At 36.5% G+C, this 26442-nt stretch overlaps 1 protein-coding gene across 1 annotated transcript in view; it reads left to right on the top strand.

Annotated features, from left to right (window-relative positions):
- The window catches only part of znf407 (zinc finger protein 407), a 528111-nt gene that overhangs the window by 317176 nt on the left and 184493 nt on the right, over positions 1 to 26442 (top strand). The window contains exons 7-8 of the mRNA XM_039737697.1: positions 1019 to 1139; positions 24966 to 25144. Coding sequence (XP_039593631.1) covers positions 1019 to 1139; positions 24966 to 25144 — 300 coding nt within the window. The remainder of the gene's footprint in view (positions 1 to 1018; positions 1140 to 24965; positions 25145 to 26442) is intronic.

Consider the following 26442-nt stretch of genomic DNA (forward strand, 5'->3'; position numbering starts at 1 on the left):
CCCATTAAGCACAGGCACATGAAGTGACTAGCTTATGATCACACGGAGTTGTCAGTAATGCGATTTAAACCCACAATCTCATGGTTTGAAAACCAAAGTCTTAACCACTATGCAACAGTCTATTTTTTTTTTTTTTTTTTTTTCTAGAATGAGTATGATCTAAATGGAGCACAACAATATAAATTAAAGCAACTAATATACTTTTAAATTGCAAAAAAAAAAAAAATATGTCAGGATACTGCTTGGAAGATCTGAGCCCATTGTGTGACTCTGCTGAGATCTCCGCTTAAGCTCAAGAGGAGACACTTGTGAGAATACTGGGGTATTTCTTTCTCAGGTGAAAAATCTGAGAAGCAGGGGACAAAAGAAAATGTCTCCATTTTATTTCTTTTTGATCTCATTGTTGTCAAGGAGAAACCATAAAGATATTACGGAGATCTCTTTTTGGATTTTTTTCATTCCTACAGGCACACTCACACTCAGTCAAACACTGTTTACCAGTGAACCTGATCTTCACATCTTAGGTTAACCAGAGCACCCTGGGGAAAAACCCATACAGATTCAAGCAGAATATGTAAACTCCATGCAATGATGAGACGCAGGATTTGACTGATTTTCAGTCTGCTCACCATTGAGCCACTGGGATGCCAAGTGTATCCATTATTATGAGAAGCCATGCATTGCCTAATCTTGAGCTGCAATAGGTCTTTCTTCATAGTTCTCTTAGTTTTTGCTGTGATAGGCATGCAAGATAAACATTGGGAATTCTACACATCACGTTACTATTTTTTCTATCCACTTTTTCCTTTTGTGTACTACATAGCATTACTTCATTGTGTGCAAATATGTTGGTTCTCATAGCAATCAAGTCCTTTGTGGAGTACAGTACAGTATTTTATGTATTAAAGGGGTTTAATGAAATCTTTCTTAATGCATGCACTTAATATTGCTGCACCTCCTAATTCTTCATTCAGATATGTTCTTAAAAGTGTTCATTTTTTACCTTGTTTTCATGCAGGTGAGAAACCTTTTAAATGTGACCTGTGCAATTTTGCTTCAACGACACAGTCCCATCTGACGAGGCACAAACGTGTTCACACTGGAGAGAAGCCGTACAGGTGCCCATGGTGTGACTACAGGTAATGGCTCATTAGCAGCAGGGAGGTGATGGGAGCAGCTCAGGGGTTATATGATCATGAGCCTCATTGTCAAATGGCATTAGAAATTCCCCATCATTAAAATGTAATCAAAGCATCAGTAATTACACATTAAATTAGCAGTGAAATTGGAAAACTTTTTCAATATTATGGTTTTATTTAAAATGTGTATTAATACTTTCGACAGTGAGAAATACAGCATGTGCCTGTTCATGAGAATTTGTTCTTATTTTGTTATGGTATTTTTTCGCTCCTGTTACAATGATGTGAAGAACTTTTATGAAGTCATTCCTGTCTAAACTGTTAAGTAGAAATATTTGTCCTCTTACAACTTTTCATCTGTCTCTGTAGATTGCAGTTATTTAATAATAACTTAACAAGTGTCATACACTATATAGTACCAGTAATGCATAATAAATTTGGACAAACAGTGGATTCAGAAAGGATTCAGACACCTCTCTTTCCTGCACACTTCATTGTATTGTAGATTTCATTTTAAATTGAGAAATGTGCTCTTTTTGCCTATTGATATACTGTACACTCAGTAACCCATAATGACAAAGTGAAAACATGATTTCAGAAAGGTTTGCCAATTTATTACAAATCAAAAGCTGAAATCTCTCATTCATATCAGTATTTAGACCATTAATTCAGTACTTTGTAGAAACCTCTTTGGCTTCTACCGCATCTTCTTAGGTAAGTTTGTACAAGCTTTACCCACCTGGATTTGGACAGTTTATCCCATTATTCCTGGCAGATCCTCTCAAGCTCTGTTAGATTTGATGTGGAAGTATCTGTAAATAGCCTGTGTAATTCAATGTAATGTCTCTGATTAAAAGTCTGTCCACAACTAACAAACTCTTTATGAACAAATCCATCAATGTTGAAAAACACAGTCTTGTTGGCTATTGAAAATCTGCTATGGTGATTTACTTGAAACAGTTGACCAAATCACAAGATTGTAGAATAAATGCCATAACTCTGCACTTGAACAACTCATCAAGATGTCACTTTGTGGATTGTAGGCTTACAATACTATTTACAATACTATTTAATAACTTCACCCTACTCACACGATATTGTCCAATTCTGTGAATCTTTGGATCCTATCTTGTAATTAGGTAAATGATAATAAAGAGCAAACACGAATGGAGCATTTAGCATTGTTAGATTCTAACTGTGCTCTCTTATAGTATAACAAATATATTTTTATTTTCCCTGGGTATGGTTTCTGTCATATTCTATATCCCTTCTTTCTTATTGTATATACCTTTTAGATACTCTACAGACAAAAATGTCTATAGATATAACACAAACCATCAACTAATCTGAACTAATGTTTGACAAGGGCATCACATTTTAGTGGTATTCATCTTGTTTCAGCAAACAACCAACATTTTCATTGTTTTTAAATAGTTAAGAGATCATCAACCCTCATCTAAATACAGCAGGCCAGTTCTTAGTAAGCCAAGTGGGTGTTTAAAAAAAAATGAACGTGATTACACAACAATTAAGTAATCGGCACCTATTAACCCAGCACCAAGTGCTCCAAACATATGCACAAGTGGCAGCCATCTACCCTCAGACGGCTGTGTGCCAAAAAATCAACCCACTCAGCCATATGGGCACATGTTAATGCACAAGCAGGGTACCATTCACTAGGCAATGGTAGCCGTACACATCTGAACTGTATATTGCAAAATTATTCTTGTAGCATTTATTCATATCCTGCTGAAATTCTGCAGACACAAAATTATATATATACACGAGATTGTGTATTTTTTTTCTAAAATAGAATGTGAAAAACCTATTTCTGCTTTTCATGCCATGCTGAATTATTCACACCCCAGCAATCACCTTTTGACTTGATCTGAATAAGAAGAGGACTCCTGTTTTATGTCAAGGGAAATTCATCAGCAGCTGTCTGACCTGCACACAAAGCATTCTTTATTATTCTATATACTATATTCATATACAGCTCCTGTTCATAAAGACGGAAGTGGCTGGTTTAAAAGAAACAGAAGTATTAAAGCAGAAACTTCCACTAAATTGTTGTTCATATATTAATTATATGAATATTATTATATGAATCCCTTGGGATTAATAAAGTATCTATCTATCTATCTATCTATCTATCTATCTATCTATCTATCTATCTATCTATCTATCTATCTATCTATCTATCTAAGTCAATTTTATCCCATTGTTCTTAAAAAATGGTGTACTTGCTTATAAAAAGGACTTCCTTAGCTAAGTGGATGTGTAGACCACTATGCCTTCTGCATGGAATAGCATTTGTGCCAAATTAAATTAAAATAAATAAATAAGGCCAATATGAAGTAAATAATCACATAAAAATGCACCTATATAAAAATGAGTAATTAAATGCTCATGCATCTCTCTATTATACTAAAAATAAAATCCTGGGACAAGACAAGACTTTTTAGCCTGGGATGAGATGTGACTTTTTCAGAGAGATACTTTCAAGTCCCACAAGGCGAGACTTTGTGCCAAGAGATTTAACCACATCAGGAGCCGGAAATAAAAGACAAAGAGTAGATGACAAAGTATAACGTCGCAAAGAATTCAAAAATGTTGGTGCAATACACATGCAGAGCAGGTCAGAGATAATGGAAGTACTAAAATTTGAAAGTCACTTAGTTATTATGACATACAATGTCATCATTTTATTTTGGTTCATTAATGTACTTACATTTAATTATTGCAGGTCCTTATCTAAGGTTGCCTTATTTTTTAAAGACGTTTTCTGTCTAACAATGGAGCTTTTCAAACAGCACAATTCCAAGTGGCTCTTTTAATGCCAGCAGTATTTATTTTCCAGGAAGGCAACAACCCAAAGTATAAAGACAGTGCTACCCAAGAATGATTTAAAAACAACAATGCTATTTTCCTGGAGTCCAGATCTCAATCCATTTGAAAATATGTGGATGGAATTAAAAAAAAAAGGCTGTTCACTCATGAGCCCCATGACACCTAAGGAGAAGGTGTAAAATAGCACAGCTGATCATAGGCGTCCACCACAAAATTAAGAAATGTTCACAGACCAATTGAATTAATGAAAAAGAGAGGTAAACAGTATATTTGGTTGATACTAAACAGCACTTTTAGAAAAAAAAATACAAAAGTCATTCTTGATTTTAAAACTCAATTTTCACATTAAGAATTTCAGTTAGTTATATTCCAATAAACAGATAAAGTCTAAAATTGGGAGTTTGAAGAGAGAAGAATATTTACAATAATATGCATGACCGTAACTACTATGAGGGTGACTTGGGTGCATACCCTGATGCCCTTGTCACAAAGGAGCCTTTGCATATACAAGAAAAAAATACCTAATAAAAATAAAAATTCACGTTTTCACTGACACACACCCCGGACCCACTTAAATTCTCATGATTATAAACCTATCCAGTCAGACAAAAATAAAATGTGTTTAAAAGAAAAATATGAGATATGAGTGGGGCATGATCAGTGCAGGTGTCTCATTGGACGCTCTTATGATTTCTCTTTACAGTTCCACAAAAAGAGAAAACATCCATATAGATGGGCATTCAAAACAAGAGCCTAGTCGTGTAGCCAAATAAAAATTAAAAAAGAGGCAGAAACAAAAGACCCTGTTTTGCTGAAAACTAGACCAGACATTAAAAATATAAATAAATTAAATACTGATATAATAAAGAACTTTGAACAAGTTGTTAATACTTCAGTTGTGAGTAATGAGAATGACCTAAGAGGTAGTAAAGTGAGGGTTCGTATCACCACTTCTAGCTGCTTTACCATCAATGTGTAGTGTATTCCTGCAGAGCCACCGACATTGGCATGAACAACCAATAATGTGGCAACAGCAAAAGATAAATAAGACACACAAAACAAAGCCAAACCCTAATAAATGACATCTTCCTGGTTTTTTACATTATTTGGCCCCAAACCACTCAGTTACATGTCACCTTTTTCCCACAAATTGACACAGACCTTTTAATTGATGATCATTAATGGTGACATCAGAATAAATGTTGTATTCCAGGAGATGTGATGTTACACTCATCAGTTTGTTACATCCGTTGCCACACACAAAGGTAGGAAGAAAAGAAGGAAAATTGGACCCAATATAAAGTGTTGGACCTTTTTCTACTGTAATTTCTGTACCTGCTTTATTATTTGCTCATGCCTCTATAATTTGTGAGTATATGCATGTGTCTAATAGTGGTGGTGGTGCTGCTTGTTCTAATATTTGGTAGAGGTGGTGAGGCTGGGGTCTTAAACCCTCCTTGATTATTTGACAGGCTAATCACTGCCACTTATGTTGTGTGAACTTACTAATAATTTTATAGTTTTTAATAGTTTATTAAACTATTATTCTCAGAAATATTAGTTAGGTGAGCACATCATACACATCCAAATAAATAGGCATATATTGTACTTGTCCTCAGCCAAGTTTCACACTATTCATGACCTAAATGAAATCTGTTAAATGTTATAGCAATAAGAAGGGCTCATCGTATACCAAGAAAAATCTCTAAAAATTTTAAATTTAATTGCCAACAGGGTTGAAAGCAATTAAGACTGTAATATTGCATTAATTTTCCCTGTGTTAACTTTAAGCAAGTTTAATGCTCTTTGAAGCCAGTTACTGACTAGGCTAATGAAACAGCCACATGAATGGAAAAACCCGTATTACAGTCCAACATAAGATAAATGCATCTAAAACACTAATGACCTGCTTGTTTAACACTTCATAGGCTCACTGGAGTGTAGGTTTAGTAGTAGTACAGAAGTAAACACAACAATTGTATTCAATTTAAAAACCAATTATGTGTCCTTCTACACTGGAATGGGCATACACTATGCTAAAACGCGTAATGAATAGATATAATGCTTAGCAAAGCAACATTTCAAAAGAATAGTTACTTAACAACTGGAGAAACGGAACTGTGTTTTGGTGGATCGAGTAGGGGATCCCAGAGCGGCAATTACAGGCTTCTCATCCACTTTCTACTTTCTTTGTAAACAATTTCTCATGTAATAATGGGGTAAAAATAATAGCAAAAAATCAAAAACACAACACTTTTAAGCAACCAAGAGAACAAAACGCTGCCCTAAGATGCGACAGTCGGCTGCTGGGCAATTTAAAGTTTTGCAGGTGCTTTTTACATTTTTTTTTATGCAATTTCAGAATAGGAGGGTTTTCGTGTGGATAGTCAACTCTGGATGCATGTATAATATTAGTTTTCAGATAAAGTAATTACAAATAGTGAATGGATTGGTATGCAGTTAAGTAGTAAAAACCTGCAATATGAAGTAAAAGTCGAAAAGTGATATCATTAGCCTTAGTAATTTCAGTATAAAATCATCAATGAAAAGACAGCAATACTGAAACTAAAAATCACATTTTTTTTTTTTGTTTTTTTGGGGGCAAATCATGCACCCCCTTTGTATCCCCCGCCGACATCTATGGAGCTGACAGGGAGAGACTTGTGCACACAGATCCAAGGTTGTCATGACTGTCAATGGTGTATCTACTAAATACTTACTTGAGTAGTGAGAATACTTATGAGATGAATGGTTTTGTGTTTTATATTTTTAATTAATTTAAACTACTTTGTAGAGATCTTTTTTCACTTGGGCATGAAGGAGTCATTTTCTGTTGATCAGTGTCAAAAATGTCAATTCAGCCCAGTATTATTCAGTTTTGTATAGCAGTAAAATATGAAAACTTCCAGGTGGGAGGAATACGTTTTATAGGTATTATAGGTATGATAATGTGTCATTTAGTTTGTAATTGAGGTTAACGATAGGAACACATTTGCTTGGACTTGTAACTAATCCATTTCCTAATACTGAAAATTCATATATTTCATTTTGATATTACTTACATAATAATTGATGGATTTTTCTAAGAATGCACGTTAACTACTTTAAATGTAAATTGGGATATTTTGATCAACCTCATTTCTCTGTGTGTATAACTGTGTGCTCAGAGACCGACTACTATTTACAGATTACTGCATTCAAATAACTTATTCAAAGCCAAATTAACATTTTGCTTGCTTAAGGCTATAAAGCTCAGGGTTTTTGACCCCTGCTGATAAGTAAATCTAGACATGAAAATTTAACACAGGCAGTAGAAATTTAGAGCCCCTTTGTAACACGTAGCCAGTGTTGACTCCAGTGTGGGTGTATTGATATTAATCTTTTTAGTGTGTTTAAGGACCTATGTGTAAACTAGTTAAATAGATTTAGGTAAATTAGATGTCTTTTATGAGCTTAATTTAAATTGTCGGTGCTCCAGCCCAATTATATAACCAGCACTCTTTATTTCAATGGAGTCGTCACATTTGACATGGTGCTTCTTATAAAGAACTACATGTTGGCATCAGGATAGCCTTATTAAGCTGTCAAGGTGTCAAAAAGCCATCACTTTTCAAACAAATAATATAAAATTATGAGCCGCATGGCACTCATAACATGCAATTTTTCATTTTACATTTTATGCATTATTTCTTTGTGTCTTGTCATAGGCGTGAGGACGTGCATGTGAAAAGCTTACAGGTGTTACCATGCTGTTGGTGTGTGTATTTGATTAAGTAGTAAAGCAAAGTCAGTTTCAGGAAATTATGAACATGTTAATTAGCAATAATTTATATAGGAGAAAGTTGGGGAGCCAGCCAAAAAAAATGCTTTTAGTTTACATGAAATTAAATTCAAACCATTGTTAACTTTTAGAAGAATAAATTGACCTTAATAGAATAAAAATAAAAAAAAAAGATGTTAGTTCTAAATCTTACTCATGCACATGCTTTACTATGGATGATGCGATATAAAATAACCGTTGAATTTTTGAAAATGTATTAAAGACAAAATTAGTTTTCTCAGAAGAGCTACAGTATTGCAGAATTAAAGGTAAAAGGAATGAAAGGTGGGGATGTTCTCTGTGATTGGTCCAGTTTTATATACAAATCAGAAATAATTTAGACTTTCTTTTATATACATTGGGGAAATAAGTATTCAACATGTCAGCATTTTTCTCCTTAAACGTGTCTCTAATGCAGTTATGCACTAGAAATTTAGACCAGACATTGGTATTAACTCCCTAAAATAGCACAACAAAAAAAGGTGTAACACTTCAATCCATAAAAGCTATGTTCCACAAAGTGGAATGTATGCATGGCATAATGTACAGGTGTTTTCAAGGTATGTGCAGGCACTTTAGCCCTTAATTGACTGAAATTAGTAAGTAGTTCCTGGAAACTTCTATTTCGTGGTCACAGGAGCCATGAGTTCATAATAACAACTGCATTCGCGTAGGTAATTTGTAGACGCTCTGATCTTCTAGGACAGTGTGCCATAACAGTAAAATATGACTTAAGCACATTTATGATGTTAAAAGACAGGTGATTAAGTTTATTTCTAAGAACCTCAGTTATATTCACTTTACTGTTACTACTCCGTAAAGGAAATTACAATTTCGAAACTTACTTTGTAGCAGGCTTTATGTGTAAATGTCCTATATCCAAAATCACATTTCATGATGTAAGAATTGTATGTACGTAGTAATAAATAGTAAATACCAATGACAAGGTTACCCAGTGATGGATAGGTACTCTGTCCTGGACTGTTCTGCAAATTTTGCCCAGCACAGCAGGAATAGACTCTGGCCCCTGACAACCCAGAAATGGATTAAGTGAATTAGACAATGTATTTATGCATATATGTACAGACAGGTGAAAAAGTAATTACACCCTATGGCGATTGCTGACTATTTCAACATATCTGAAAGACAAACATTAGATCTTCATGCAAATAGTGCATACAGATAAAATTGGTATACTTGAACAAATGACACATAAAATTGACATGATGCATTCATTCTCATGGTCTAAATTAAGAAAAATGCATATTGTTGAAATGGATAAAGTAAGTACATCCCGTTCCAGATTAGGTGTCAATGATTAAGACCTCCTTGAAATCAATGATTCCACTCTAAGGAAATTTATCTTCAAGTGGTACAGTCTTCAAATGACTGCTAATTTCACCAGGATTGGCTCACCCAGCAAATTAAACTTAAGAGTGGACTGGTTGATGCTAAAAGAAATCTACAAAATCCCCAAAAGTTAGTTCTGAGATCTGGAAGTAACTCTTGCAAAAGTTGGTGTCAAAGTGCATGCTCTATAAACAGAAGAGAGATTGCACAAATCTGACCTGCAAGCAAGATGTGCCAGGAAAAAGCATTTTCCGTTTAAAAAGAACATTAAAGCAAGACAACAGCATGCCATCGAACATCTACGCAATAACTAGGCAAAGGCAATTTGCTCTAGGTCAGATGAATCAAAGATAGTGTTATTTGGCCACTGTAACTGATGACATAATTTCAGGAGAAGATCCTCATACCAACTGTAAAGCATGGTGGTGGAAATGTTATGGTTTGGAGTTGCTTTGCTGCCTCAGGGCATAGGCAGCTTACAACCATTGAATCAACTATGAATTCTGCTTCTTTGTGAATGTTGAAGTTTAGCCAGAAGTGGACCATTCAGCATGATCGTGATCTGAAGCACACTAGCATGTCCACCAAGGAATTGCTCAAAAAGAAGAAATAGAGGGTTATGGACTGGCCTAGTCAAAACCTTGATTTGAATCCCTTTGAAATATTGTTTGGGATCAGAAACAGGCAGTACATGTAAGAAAACCCACAAATATCTTGCAAATGAAGGAGTCTTGCATTGAGGAATGGTCAAAATTTCAAACAAACCAATGTCAGAGACTGTTGTGCAGTTACGCAAAATACCTACAAGAACTGAGTTCTGCTAAAGGGGGCAATACCAGCTTCTGAAGCCATGGTTGCATTTACCTTTTCCCCAGGAGACCATTACCTCTGTTGATATTATTTTTTTGAATAAATGATTGAAATGGCATTTTTTTTTCTTCTATTTGTTTTAACTCAGGTCTATCACTTTTATCTATGCTTGAAGATCTGCAGTTTACCTGTACAGATATTCTTAAAATGTCAATAATTTCCGTGTGGTGTGCTTACTTTTTCACATGACTGCACATATGTATCTGTGGCAAGGCAACACTGAAGTGTGGAGGAGCTTTTTAGCTGCAGTTCTTTGAAAGTGTTACCTCTGTTCTCAGTTGTTGTTCAAAGGTGCTGTTCTTACGAATTCCCAGGCCACTAGTACGTCCGCAGGCAGGCAGTGTAGTCTGGTTACTAAGGCTTTGTACTTTAAATTTCTGCCTCTGAATCACAGCTTCACACTGTGTAAGTCACTTAACACTGGCTATGCTGCCATTATAAAAAAATATATCTAGAAGCAATCGGAAAGTAACTCTGTTCTTATAAAGCTGCTTGGAGTAATGTTTGATTATAGGAACATGCTGTTTAAATATACATGTTGTTAGTTTATTTCTTTGGGAAATCTGCTGTCCAGTTTGATCTTTTTGGAAATATGATCAATTAAATTATTTTATATAAAGTGTTTAACCACCACAGATGAATTATAGATTTGGCCACACATTAGTTGTAGTGGAAAAGTGTGTAATGTTTCCAACTCTCTGTTTTATCACAACATTCATTTTATAATTGGTATCCGTGTTTATCTGAAGTGTTAGTTGCCTGGCATCACATGCAGGTACCAGTGACCCAGCTATTAGACCAGGGGTGTGCAAACGTTTTTAGTGGAGGTCAGAATTGTCAATAACGACTCATACAATAGGCTGTGTAGAGTCTAGGTGTGCCGATGAGCCCAGGCAATCCAGCATATGTTAATGCTGAACATTAGGTTTGAAAATGCACGCTCCAAGAAATTATTTTAATTATAAACTGTTTTAGATAGATAGACTGATAGCATGTTTTATATACAGTATGTCCCCTGGAGAAAATTTGACTTTTAACAGAAGCTCAATAATAAATAATATTATTATATTATGACAAACAAAAAACTCTCTCTCAAATGCACTCCAGAATGACTAAAAAGAAAAAAACAATCTGACATTGTTAAAGATAAACACAGCAATTCAGAGTGACAGTGAGGCATTAGAGGCCTATTGGCATTGGTATGAGAGTAATTTTTAAGCAAAGTGACTTCATTATAAAACTGAATGTTCTGGTCATAGATATGAAACTGCTTACTTCTGCAGAAATTGTTAAAATCATCTGAGATATCAGATGACTCAACAATTAATTAATTTTAAAACTTCTGCACTTGTTTTATACATTTTCATTTGTGAGAAGACCTGCTTGCATCTGTATGCGGGACTAAATAACGATGCCATGGACCAACCACACTTGCAAAGCTTTGGAAACGAATCACATCATATAAAATCTGTAGAAATGAAGTAAAGAAGTTTTAAAAGTTCAAAATTGCCCTGAAGTTCAGTTACTTTCACTTGTAAGACTTTGTCCACCTTAACAGCAAAAAGAGATAAAATACCTGTATATTACAAAATCTGTCATGTGGGTTCTACAACTTTTAAAGCAAGATTCACATTCATGCCAATGTATGGCAACCTGACTGGCATGTCTTGAAAAGTTCACACTTCTGTCTAAACAAGGTCCCTTAAAATTAGGAAAATAAATGGTTTGTACCTGTTGCCACACACTCAGAAAATTGCAAAGTTTGAAGAATGGAGAAAAGACAAATTAACAGTGCCATACCAAAACTGAAATGAGGTCACCTGAAAGCTGTGACTTTCCCATTCTGCTGACTTGGCAAGGAAGTTCTTGGAAAACACACAAATTGCCTGAAGGCATAGTTGAGATGCCACTGTCAGTACATTCATTGTACTCCTTGTCTCACCAAACACATGGGTTAAAGTGCAGGAATAATCCACTTTGGTCAACCCACTACTGGAAATCCTTTCTCTTTCTGACTTCTTTCTTTTACATTTATGAGCAGCACCTTTAGTACTGATATGTGCCCTGACCTGGTGTCACAACCAAAGTCACATCGTCAACTAAATCAGCCCAAATCTAACACTGAGAAAATCACCATATGCAAACTCATATCTTTAAAAAGGAACATAGAGGGAAACATAACTTAGCATCTATGTTGCTGCATAACAGGCTATCACGGTTTGAATAGGAAAGGTTTGGGTTATTTAAATATTTTTTGATAAGGCAGCATGTCAACTTACTACACTTAAAACAACAACAACAACAACATTTATTTATATAGCACATTTTCATACAAACAGTAGCTCAAAGTGCTTTACATATTAAAGAATAGCAAAATGAAAGACACAATTATAAAACAAAATAAATCAACATTAATTAACATTGAATAAGAGTAAGGTTCAATGGCCAGGGGACAGAAAAACAAAAAAACTCCAGGCGGCTGGAGAAAAATAAAATCTGTAGGGATTCCAGACCATGAGACCGCCCAGTCCCCTCTGGGCATTCTACCTAACATAAATGAAACAGTCCTCTTTGGATTTAGGATTCTCACGGAAGGGCTTGATGATGATGATGATGGTCACGTAGACTTCTGCCTTTTAATCCGTCCATCATTGTTGGCCAACTCTAGCATAATCTTGTTAAGAACACCTCATGAGGGCTGAGATATTAGATATTTCTTTTAGTACCCTAGGTTTCACTCGCAGAGAGGTAGTTTGCCTACCATTATTTTCATTCATACTCATTCATTTGATTTGCGAATGAGTGACATGATTCCTGTTCACTTGATTTGTGAATGGAATCATTACCCAAAAGTACGTCACATGATGCTTGTTCATTTCATTCTCAAATGAGTCACACTATTCTCGCTCATTTAATTTGTGAACTGAATAATTACCCAAGGTCGTTCATTTGATTTGTGAAGTGAATCACTGATTCATTACCTGAGAAGGAGTCACACCCTTTCTTCTAACTTATAATTTCCAAACATATCATTTTATTTTATTAATGCATTTTCAGTATATTGCCATGCTCCATGCTTTCCAAGATATTATGATATGATTTATAATTTAACACATTAAATGATATATTAGAATTAATTAATTCATTTTTGATTTATTGACATGGGTCCACCCCCAAAAAATATGAATCAAATGCATCAATTTGTTTAATCAGGTAGTATAAAACAGTTGAATCCGGAAAGCCCATCACTATTTAGTTGACCCTGGTGCCAATTGGTGGTGGGTCTAGAATTTTCATTCTAATTCTTGCAGTAAAGTACTAAAAGAAATTGCTTATATTGCCACTTCAGTACATTATTTGGAGTTACTAGTTTTGTCCTTGTGATTAGTAAATCCAAACCTTGTTTGCACAATAAATGAAGTGTTTCTTGTTCATTATCATTGCCTTTGTGGAAATGGAGGCTCTCACATCACATATCCAAAAGCCACCTCACAGGATTTTTTTTGAAGGCATGCTTATTGCTCATATGGAACCTAAGTAAATATTTTCTACAGGTGACCAATTTAGTATCTGGACCATTTACAGAAATATGTGATTCAAAAATATGAACAGAAAAAAGTGCTGATGCCTTGACACTAGTTTTCAATAATAAAATGTATTCACATCAAATTGTTATAAACATCCTGTTCATCTCTGAGGGATTGGAATCATTTAAGTTACACTTCTCAGGTCCCAATCCCATTATCATAAAAAGATGTGCACCAGCCTTTGGGGACCACCTGTTTATACAGGATAACAGTGGCCAGTCCCACAGGAGCCTGTTATGCTCGGCACCTGGGTTTCACAAAAACATATTTGTGAAGGTCTTGCTAGAATTCAAAGTTCTGAGGAAAATCTTTCCCGATCTGTCATGCACATATGCTGCAGGGATTTAGTTGTACTCAGTAACTATAAAAAGTCATGACTTTTAGCTGAAATTCACCAGTTAAATGGGATCAACAGAAAAAGAAAAGTTTGTATTCTGAAAGAATGGCTATACTTAATCCCACAATCTGTTTTAGATAACACTGTGTTTGATTTACCTACCCATCATGCTTTAAAGGAAATAGAACCTATCCCTTTAGAAACAATTTCTCAGCTAAAAACCATTATAACCATCGGGGGCAATTGGAGGCCACAAGACTATCAATTACATTTAGAAGTCCAGGCATAATGTTGATATTGCTGTCATTACAATTTTTATTCATTTTATCAGACTGAATCTTGGCTTGGGCCTTCTTACCTTGGATGTCCAGTCATCCTTCTGATGTGTGTTCTTTCTAATGCACTTCCACTTCCTCATGAAAGCGAGTAGAACAAGCTCCAAGACTTCTGAAGTTTTCATTCTTTGTCCTAATGGATCACCATATCTTCTGATGAATGGTATAAAAGGACCCCAATGTAAAGTGCATATAAAAAGTATTCACCCCACCGGGGAAGTTTTAACATTTTATTGTTATACAACGCTGAATCACAGTGGATTTAATGTGGCTTTATTGACACTGATCAACAGAAAAAGTCTGAGGTCAAAATAAAAATCGATCTAAATTAATTAGATCTAAAACACAAAATAATTGATTGAATAAGTATTCATCCCATTTAATATAACACACCTAAATCATCACTGGTGCAGCGAATTGGTTTGAGAAGGCACAAAATAGGCTCAATGGAGATCCCCTGACTGGAGTTTCAATGAGTGTAATCTAAGTGCCAAGTTTTGCACTTCTTTTTTAAAGCACTGGTATATTTCTTACATGTTTATCACAACTAGAAAGTACAACTTGTACAGTAGCTATTGCAGAAAGTTTACGAAAGTTTGCCAAGGTTTCTTTTGGACAAGGTTTCTAACTTATTTGCATTAAGAGAAATATTTTGAAGGAAGATTAGATTTGATTCATAGATGTTCAAAGGATGCATATATGTTGTTAATTTACACATGTCTATAGGTCCTGATAGTAAACCTATTCCAGATATTAAATATGGTGAATTTTAAAAATGGTGTAAATATAAAGTTGCCTTGTAAGAATGCAATTGACATTGCATTTCAGCCTTCAGTTTTGTCCTCCATTGGTATCACGTTCGATTTGAATATTTAACCACCATACTTTTAATTAAGAATATGAAATTTATAGTAACTGTTGCACAGAGCAAAGCACACATAAAGCAATTGACGTCTACTTCTAACCAAACTGGCACAGATTTCTTTTGTCTGTAATCTCATAAATTGTATATTTTAAACCTAGTAGTAGAATTGAAAATGAGGTAGCACAAATGCCCCCTCTGCTTCACAGTAGATCTTTGATCTTTGAAGAACTTATATATACAGTATATATATATATATATATATATATAATTATTGTTCTTTGTATTAGAAATGGGTAATGGTGAGCATACCTCTCTGATTTCATTTCACCTTGAGTATGGTAAAATCACGTAAATGCTCGGGAACTTTGCTCAGCTCAGTGAAATACATTGAAGTCAATAGAGAAGGAGAAACTGAACTAGTTTTGAGTGGATCATATGGTGCAATGGTCTTTTAAGTGTGCCTGGGGGCTAGGGAACCATCTGCTTGATCAATCATTTTGGCCAAAAATATGATCTGGGTTGTGAGACAGCAGTGCTAACCACCCATGAGATGAGATTAATAGAACTAAACATTAGAGTAGTAAACTTTCTTGCACACCGTTGCAGACAGGAATAATTAAATTCACTAAGGATCTAAGGATTGCCCCCACAGATTCTATAGCAGCTACTCACTTCTCAAAACTGAAAAAGTCATCCCCCCCATCACTTTTGCTTGCTCAGTGCCACTGCTACCAAATAAGTTCCACACTAAAGCACATGGATTCTTCACTCCTTCATGTTTGCATTAACTGCACTGCACTATGGGTAAAATTAAAGGGCCAGGCGTATATAGTAGACACAGGTCGCATGCAAGTCTACATAGAACAACATTATCTTTAAATACACCAACACATTTCCAGTTTCCTTCTCTGCTCATGGTTTGTGTTTAAAGGTTTTTCAATAATTTTTTGCCCTCTACTAGGATCAGCATTATACACTTGGGCGGGGTTTGAGTCTGTGATGTCATGCTGGCCTCTCAAAGCATCATGTGGCACTGGGGAAAAAGCTTGTCTCAACCAGCTGTACAGCAAATTTCCAGAAAAATATTTTGGTGCACAAGCAAACACAGCGTATTCACTACTAAAAATGATTTGGCAAATATTGCTATTTAACATTAAAAATGAGTGAAGCTCTCGGCGAAAGTTACAGAATATTTGTGAGGCTATTTATTTTGAAAAATGTTAGCTTTGAAGTTTTTGTGAGATGAAGATGTGACCAACTGATAACTCAAAGTGTTATTTCAAGTGCCCAGTGAACTGACTTTCTTACCTCTTAGTTATGCTTTCATTTGTATGTTGTTTACCCAGCATGGTGCTGCGGCAGTTAGCATATTTGCCACATACAGCACATTCAGCATCCTGGGCTTGATTGTTGCACCCGGTTACTGTTTGATTTTGCATGCTCTCATCGAGTCTGCTTGTTTTTTCCTTCAGCTACTTGGGTTTACTTCTAATCTCACAAAGATATGCATGTTACATTAATTGGCAATTCTAAATGTGCACTTTGTGATTGTGTGTTTATGACAGACTGGACTCCACAATGGTCTGATCACCTGAATAGGCTTCTGCCGTCCTTTTGATGCTACAAGCATAGTGTGCAACCAATTTATGTTATATTCTATTTTTTACCCAAACACGCAGTCTTTATTGGACTTGTATATATAATGCAACAGAGCTGAGCTGTCTCCACCACCCAATGAGTGTGATGGCAGCCTTGCAACCATTAAGAGCTGGGATTCCACTGGACATCAGTTTGAGTCCCTGAGAACATGGCGTGAACCTCTTACATTTTATGTATACGAGTTTTTACCTTATCAGTCCTTAATTAGCCTAATTAAATAAATACTGTTTACTGCTGTGCTCAACATTTATGGTGCTATATTTATTAGTGTAAAGCTTAAAATTATGCTTTGAAGTTTAAAATTAAGAATATATTTCATTAGGCTAAAGTACTTGTGTTTAAGAGTTTGTTTCATCCTTACACCCATTATACATTGTACAGAAAGCAGTGTACTATTGTTATTAAAGTTAACCAAGTGGTTTCTGCCTTTATTAACAACTGGTACATCTAGTCCAAGGTGAGAGGGTTAGGCTTCTCAAAACAGCCATAGGCAGCAAAGAGGTCAGTCGGACATTTTAATCTTTCAGTGCTTCTGTGAACAAGAAATGCAATGCCAATAAAAAAGTATTCACCCTGCCATGGACATTTTCACATTTTATTGTTATACAACACTGAATCACAGTGGGTTTAATTTGGCTTTTTGATACTAATCAACAGAAAAAGTACTCTTCAATGAGAAAGTTTAGCAAAAGAGAATAGGGAAGATGTACATTGTCCAGCAACAACTACATAGAAATTACATAAACAGAACAATGTTAATGTCCTGGATTGGCCAAGTCAGAGACCAGATCTCAGTCCAATTGAACGTATGTGGCTGGACTTGAAAAAGACTCTTCACTCATGATCTCCACTCCCCATTTAAAGTGACAGAGCTTGAGCAGTTTTGCGAAGAAGAATGAAGGGGGGATTGTGGAGATAAACAAAGGCGAGATCTGTCTTCACTTTGGCATTAAAGAGCCTTTCTCTGTTGATCATGGTCAATAAAGCCAAATTAAACCCACAGTGATTCAGTGTTCTACAATAATAAAATGGGACAGCTCCCAAGGGGGTTCATATTTTGAAGGCACTGTAACACACAACAGTCAGATAATTAAATTCTGGCTTGGTTGGCAGCCTCTGGTCTCTCACTGCTTGTCCAAAAACAAGCTCACATGATCATTCCATTATATGTAAAATGTGAAGAATTAAATATTAATAGGAATTATAGAAAATTGTCAGTAAGGACTTATACAGCACTATGTATGTGGTTGTCTTAGTGTGAATATAGATGTTAAGATGAGCAGTTTACATGAGAGATCTAACCCAAAGGGCCTAGTTGTTCTTTCTGTGTTTCCTCCCATTGTGAACAAACATAGTTGATTCCTGAGGCTCATAACATTTTCCTCCATCCAATGATGCTCTAGAACAGGCAATTAAAGTAGACAAGCTAGATGGACTCATAGAGAGCTTTCAGTAGCTGTCACACTCTGGTTATTTCCATACCTTGCAAACCGTAAATTGTATGAAGCTTACCTACAGCTATGTAGGTGAGGTGGTCATAAATTAAAGGAGGAAATGTTTTAATTGGAGTTTAGATTAGGTAGGTGGATACACACGTTAATAAGGCACTAGCTTTCTGTCTAGTTTGACTTAGTTGGGCAGCTATGGTAGGGTATGCACTCAATTTGCTTACTTAGAAAGAACAGACTCTTGGGCTTCTTTGGGAATGCCTATGCTTGAATACTAGAATGGAGGCTCAATCTGATAGCTAGTCTTCAGATCTAGGAAGAACAGCATGGACTCCTTCTTTGCCACATAACTATGGACCAACTCTTTGTCCTTTCAAAAATTGCTGAGGGTTCATGAAAATTGGCTGTTCCTTTCTACATGTGCTTGCTGGACTTGAAAAAGCTTATGACCATGTTCCCTATGGTATCTTGTAGAAGGTGGCTCAAGAGTATGGGGTTCCAGGTCCACTGATCTGTATCATTCTGTCTTTGTATTTGTAGAGTGAGTGTTGTGTACACAGATTTGAGGTTTATTGGAGTTCATTTAATTTGGGTATTGAACTTTGCCCAGGGCTGTGTTTTGTTGAATGCTCACAGATTTCACAGACAGCTGGGCATCCAGATCCAATGGTTGCATCACTGCTCTTTGCAGATGATGTTGTCCTCTTGGCATCATTAGTTGGTGATCTTCAGTAGTCACTGGAATGATCCACATGACAATTAGCACTTCCAAATTTGAGGTCATGGTCTCTTGGGAAAGAGAGTCTTATTTCCCTTAAGTTCAGATAAAGGGTGAGGGGCTTTGCCAAATGCATGAAATCAAGTACCTTGGGGTTTTGTCCACGAATGAGAGTTGAGGTGATAATGAAATTTGCTGATGAATTGGTACATCAGAAGCAGCTTTTTGGACAATTTATTAGCTAAGCAGGAGCTAAGTCCTCAGGAGAGCTATAAGATTTAAAAGTCATTCTACATTCCCATCGTTGTTTATCATCACAAACTCTGAATGGTAATCTAAAGAAAGAGATTCTATGTAGAAACAGTCAAAAATGTGGCTTCTGCTCAGGGGTTTTAGTTTCCCTTTCTGTGACAGGGTGATGTGTTCTTCAATATATGGTTTAGGAATGTACAGGTAATTAAGATGATCCCTTGGGCAACTTCCATTTGAAGAATACAAGTACTTTCCACTCAAAAAATCTGAAAATTTCACATAAGGTGCTAGGTGCATGTTGGCGTAGTTGGTCCAGCTTAGTGTGTTGCCACCGTGATGCACAACAGAAAAAGCAGAATGAAAATGCAAATGATGGTGATGATGTTTCTCCCTGTGATAATACCTTTGCTGTTTCCAATTGTGCTCCACTCACTTAGAATCTGGAACCAATGTAGAAAGCATTTTAAGATGGAGAAGCTTCTTTCTGTGGCACCCCTGCAAAAGAACCACCTCTTTCAACCCTCACAAACATATGCAGTTTTTAATATCTGGAAAAATTTGGAATTAACTTGCTTAGAGATCTTTATATAGACAACGTCTTTGCATCCTATGAACAATTACATTCCAAATTTAACATTCCAGCTACAAATTTCTTTCACTATCTTCAAATCAGGAACTTTGTTAAACAGAACCTTCCAGATTTTCCTCATCTTGCACCCTCATCCACGCTGGAAAAATGATTGCTCAATTTCAAGGAGTTAGACTCCATCTCTACAATATATAAAATCCTTTTACAATCCCTTCCTTTCAAAGATCCAAGAGGACACTGGGAAAATGACCTCTCAATTAATATATCAGAAAAGGAGTGGAAAGTAGCAATGCAGAGAATTCACTCAAGCTCCATATGCATAAAGCATACAATTATACAACTCAAAATTATATATCGAGCACATCTGTCTCGACTAAAACTCTCCAAAATGTTTCCAGGGCAGGATCCAACCTGCGAACGTTGCAACCAAGCCCCAGCCTCACTAGGTCACATGTTCTGGGCCTGCTCCAAATTAACATTATTCTGGACAAAAATTTTGAATTACCTCTCAGACAGTCTTGGACTCACAATCCCTCCTAACCCATTAACAGCTGTGTTTGATGTTCTTCCAGAGGGTCTTAAAGTGGAGAAAGACAAACAAATTGTGATTGCATTCACTACACTGTTGGCACGCAGACTTATTCTGATAAACTGGAAGAACCCAAACTCTCCTCTTTAAGTCAGTGGGAAACTGATGTGTTATATTATTTAAAATTGGAAAAAATCAAATACTCAGTTAGAGGATCTGTGCAGACTTTTTTCAAAACATGGCAGGATCTAATCAGTAATATTTTGAAATGATTTTATAAAGCACAGAGAATTTGTTGATTTAGGTATTTTTACAAGCCTTAAATTTTACACCGTTTGGCATGCTCTCTATCTCAAGGGTGGGGATCGATCTGTTCTTAGCATAATTCTTTTTTTTTTTTGTAAAACTTGATTGCTATGTATTGATTGTAATAAAATTAATAAATAAAAAAAAAAAAAAAAAAGAAAATGCAAATGATGGCGATGATGTTTCTCCCTGTGATAATACCTTTGCTGTTTCCAGTTTTTGTTTTTAACATATCAGTATTATTCCTCCTTATATTCCAGGACTGGTGTCATTTAATGTTGTAAAATGAAACACTGTTTTGCATAGTGCGGGCAGCTTGTAAAATTCAATGTACTTTGCACTTGCATGAAAGTCGTGCACATGTGCAGTGCAAGTCGGGTGGGGTTCACACTTCGGGTAGCAACACCACATCTATACAGGGCCAGTTTGAGACCAATTAACCTTTCATGCATGTCTTTGCAATGTTGCAGGAGACAAGACAGGGAAATATACACAGATGATGACCAGTCGCTGGATTCTGATGCTTGAGTCAGCAGTGCTAATCACTGTGCCACTGTGGTACCCCACCTGCTTAATTCTTTTTTCAGAAATACATATATATATATAGATAGATATATTAACTCACTAGAATTTTCTTATTTCATATTTCATTTATTTCTATTTACTAACTACACTAGAGGGGTATCATGGGTAAAAGTATCTGCACCACAAGCTAATGCATCATTCCATCCCTCCATTCATTTTCATTTCCTGCCTGTTCCTGCTGAGGATTGTATTAGCATATGCATCCGTGCATAAATATTTTCAGCAACTTAAATTCCCACGGCTTTGTTTTTGTCGAAGATTATTCAGTGTGGTGTAAAAGAGCTAGTGTTATCTCCAGAGAAAAATACATCCCATGTAGCTTTATTATTGACTTGTGTAAAGTACACCGATTGTAGTCTAAGCTGACGTAAAAGCTGGCCAAAAAAAATAAAATATCTCTCTTTGTATAATCAGTCTAATAGAAAAATGAAATGTAACAGTGAACCTCCTTGTTTTAAGTTTTTAAGAAACCTGTTTCAGACTATATCACCTTCAAGCTTTTTCTTGCAAACTTCACAAAGCACCTTCCTTGAGAAATCAGTCCACCACGTTATATCTATACGATGCACAGCTCTCCTTTGTTTTCATGCTTCAGTATTTTTGGCCGATAAGCAGTCACTTGCAACTGCCCTGTCCTACCAGCACCAGTATGAATGCAGCTTACGATTTAGTGGGAAAAAAATTGTAATTGTTCTTGTTTTCAGAAAGCCAAATCAAAGCATCTTGATAAGTGGGATGTTGTGGTAAAAGTAAAAGTAATTTTGCCTTCATTCACATGAACTATAGTAGGAGGAAGCTTTATTGTCCCTGGGAAGGTGATAAGGGAGAGTAATTGTATATTATGCTGTCCGAGAACATCTGCCTGAAGACTGTTGGAGCAATTCATCTATCACGGACGCTACAGCATTTTTTTGTCTTTCCGCCTTAACCCATCCCCGCTGCTGGTCTGTGCGAAGGTTTTGATAGGGACTGTGCCTGGACTGGGGCTCACATTAATCAGTCCCCTTGTTCAACACTCCAGCTGACATAATTACAACTTGCGCACAGCAGTTATTCAAGGCGAGTCCTTGTCACTCCTGGTGCAAAACTACACAGCTCAGATCCCCAAGGAGATTGCCTTATCACACAGAACAAGGGCTCACAGGAGTTGAAGAGAATAGAAATGGGAAAATGTCTTTCGGGAGCACTATATATTCCTTTAAAATAAGACATTTGCTAGAGTTGCAAGGGACAAAGATGAACACTGTGCAAGTTGGTAAAAAATGAACCGAAGCGGGCAGGTGTGTGAGTGTGCTCGCTCGTGTGTGTCTGCAAATGTGTGCTGTGTATTGTATCTCTCTATATAGTCTGTAAAGGATTACATGGCATGTTGTTACAAAGTGAACTTGCTGTACGTAATGAAGTGCAGAGGCCTTCTTTTCTGATCACTCACTGGCTCTACCCTATTAGTTTGTTCTTGCAGTTGGAAAGTGATTCAAAGTTATTGCAACTACCTCGGCTTTGTGTACTTCTTTTGTCTTGGCCTTTCAATGAGGGGTGGCCTGCTTGCATTGTTACTAGCAAGGCTGATGCTCTAGCTCCATGCAGTGTTTGTATGGGGTCTGGATTTCCCAATGACATACTGAGATTTCCTTCCACATTCCAAAGAAATTCATTTTAGGGTAACTCTCTGACTTGAAACTCAGTTGGCAATAGGGCCTTTGGGCATGTAGGTGAGTGTGTTCTGGGATAGACTGGTGTCTTGTAGAGGATTGGTTCGTGCTTTGCCTCCATTGCTGCCAGGTCAGGATCCGGCCAAACCAACATGAATTGGACAATGCGAATGATGGATGGGTGTTTCTTTCTTTTTTAAGTCCATAGTGTTTCAGCCCATTTGCAAGAGATCCGAAAAAAGTGACAGATGAATTTTAGTTTTTTATTCAACTACGACCACTTTGTAATAAATTTGATTCATGTCACAGTGCCACCATGAAGGAATATACATTTCGTTATTTTTGTGTTTTGTTTTCTTCTATTAAAAGATGTAGTTAGGGCAGATAACATAAAAGATATCAGTATTATATAATTGTCACTATTTTGAGGAAGTATGCAAGAAAGAATTTCAATGCACCGTGTGCACGTGACAATAAACTTGATATGCACAAAATAATAAGCACCTATGTGAAGGGAGTATCTGTTGAAAATGCTGTACCTTGCTGCTAGGTTATTCCAGATAAATAATACCCAAACCTCCTTCTTATTATCCTAAAATTTAAAAGTGAATGATCCTGTTGCAGCATCTACAGTGCCTAGAAAAAGCATTCACCCCTTTAGAAGTTTTCAGTTTTTATTGTCATATAATATTGAATCCCAGTTAGTTGGCTTTTTCGATAATGAAGAACATAAAAATACTTTTTAAAATCAAAGTGAAAAGAGATCTCTGCAAAGTGCTCCAAATGTATTACAAATATAAAACATAAAATAATTGATCTCATAAGTATTCACCCCCTTTAATATGGCACCCCTAAATCATCGCTGGGGCAGTCAATGGTTTTAGAAGTCACAGAATTCGATCAATGGATATCACCTGTCTGGAGTTTCAATTGATTGTATGTAGTAAACTGTAAATACACTTCTGTATGTGGAAGGGCCAACCAAAATCAGTCATTTTGTGTTTTCTGTTTATATTTAATTTAGACCACTTTGCAGAGATTTTTTTTTCACTTTGACATTAAAGAGTTTTTTTTTCGGTTGATCAGTGTCAGTAAAGCCAAATTAAGTCAACTGTGATTTAATGGTGTTATGAGCCACTAGGGGGCACCAGAGAGCCCCAAACCTCTGACACCAGGCCCTTTGAAATAAAGCTAATTTATTTGTATAAATACCTTCCACACATGTCCAAAAGCATAATCACCTCAATTCTCTTCAGCTTCTCCTATTTCTCTCTCTCTTCTACACCTCAAGACGGTCCAGCGAGGTTTGTTCACTCCCACCCGACTCTGACTCATTGCGAGTCGTTTTATATGGCTACCCCGGAGGTGCTTCTGCTCTTCCACCCACGTGGTCTGCAAGCACTTCCGGGTTAGATGGAGATCCCATGCCATATGGCTCTTCCGTTTTTGCAGCACAACCTGACGGCACCTATGGTACCCAACAGAGCTTAGACAAAGAACTCCAAGTCCCAGAGTGCCAGAAACCAGTGCGCCACTGAAATCTTGGGTAGGTGCCATCTAACGTTCTCCCCAGTCCTTACATTATATGGGCCTCCTGGCTTGGTATTGTTCCTGGATGTACCCAGGCAAGATGCCAGTGTATTCCTCCTGGCATCAACATCCTCTTCTTTTATTCTGGGCTTGGGAGAGTTTTTTTTGCTCCGTTTTTTGGAGTGGCATAGGGCTTGGCCTCCTGACCGGTTAAGGAACCAGCCTCCTTCCCAGCCGGGATGCCCGCCTCTGCATATTGTCCATCACATTATATAACAAACTATAACAGAGATTAATATTCAAAATTACTTTTTATAGATCTCATCTTTCATGTGCAGAACACCTTGAAAATGGAGACTTTTCAAATGCAGTTATATCATAAATCCACCACTGGAGCTGAAACCTTGAAAGATTTTGTATAAATTTCTGTATAAGCCAGTCAGACAATTTAGCTCAAAGCTAATCAATGAAGCCCGATGGACTGAATTGTTTTGTCCCATTTGTCAAAGTTCTTATGGCCCATGTCTGTTTCTTTTTCCTTAAGGTCCAACTGTGCAGAAAACATCCGCAAGCACATCCTTCACACAGGGAAGCACGAAGGAGTGAAGATGTACAACTGCCCCAAGTGTGACTATGGAACTAATGCCCCAATGGATTTTCGCAACCACCTGAAGGAAACTCACCCAGATATTGAGAATCCTGACCTTGCTTACTTACATGCAGGTACACCATTAAATCATTGACAGTGGATTTCTGATGCTCTGGTTTACTGATGCATTTAATAATACCCTTGGGTGAATTCAAAACTTTATATTTCTGCTTTAACTTCCATCTGTGCATTTCAACGCCTCTCCTAATATGTGAGCTATAGACTGAAAGTAAGATGTGAGATGAAAGCTGCAGAATACATGCTATAACCTACTGTATACCTCTTAAATTTAAGATCTTAGTTTTTGCAAGCACTCATTCTCTGTGTTTCTTATATGTCAAAGGAGCAATTTGAAATAGAAAGGGAGTAACAGTTAAACATTACTCATACTTGTGTTGTCCATTACTAAGTTGTGGTATCAGTACTGCGTATTATAAGTGATATTATAAGTCTCTCAAGAAAGCACATACTGCATGCACATGGTAGTTAATTTAGGATGAGCAAACAATGAGGTATCATATGAAGAGAGCACAGCAGATAGTCCTCAGATGTCTACCAGGCAGGCCTATGTCACTTCAGGTGGGTACATGTCATTCTCCATCATGGTGCTTGTCTGTCCTGTGTTGATCTTCAACCAGCTATAAAAGAAATAATTAATTGACACCTTATTAGGGTTAGAAAATTAATGAAAACTTTCACCTTTATCTTTAACAAAGTGAGAACCCTCACAAATGTGGACAACAAAACAACCAAGAGTACAATGGAATGAGAATGAAGAGCAGCATACGACATGTCCCTAACCTTGTTAATGCCTCTGAATAGCAACAAATTGTGTCAGGATAAAGTAGAATATGTCACTGCCAGACCTTAAAGTATGCAGTGACAACTGATTACTTTATGTTCTTTTAACTATGATGAATGCAATAGTTCTTCTTCTGAACATCTTTTTCTGAATTTAGCTACTTGTCTTGTTGTCGTGAATGTTAGCCCACAGAAATGATTTTCTTGCTAGTAATTTACACACATTTTTTTAAATGTCTCTTAAAGTAGACACCAGAAAGAGTTTTGCTTTGCATTGCTTACAGGCTGTCCCTGTGCAAACAGCAGGGGTGTTCTTCCTTTAGCTCACACAATAGAAGACTGCTTCTGATGGCCTTTGTAATTGCAATGGGTTCTCGCTGACCATCCACAGTTACCACAGTGCAAAATGTGTGACCTGGGATGAATTGTAACGTGACTCCATGACTAAACAGCACTTAAAAATAGTCAAACTTTAAACTTTGCACCCATGCCTGCTCAGTATTGTTTCTGAAGAAATAAGCCAAGGAGATGCAGTACTGAAATTCTGACGCAACACTTGAATTTTCACTAT

Source organism: Polypterus senegalus, chromosome 15 (assembly GCF_016835505.1).
Source record: "Polypterus senegalus isolate Bchr_013 chromosome 15, ASM1683550v1, whole genome shotgun sequence".
In the NCBI taxonomy this organism is placed as follows: domain Eukaryota; kingdom Metazoa; phylum Chordata; class Cladistia; order Polypteriformes; family Polypteridae; genus Polypterus; species Polypterus senegalus.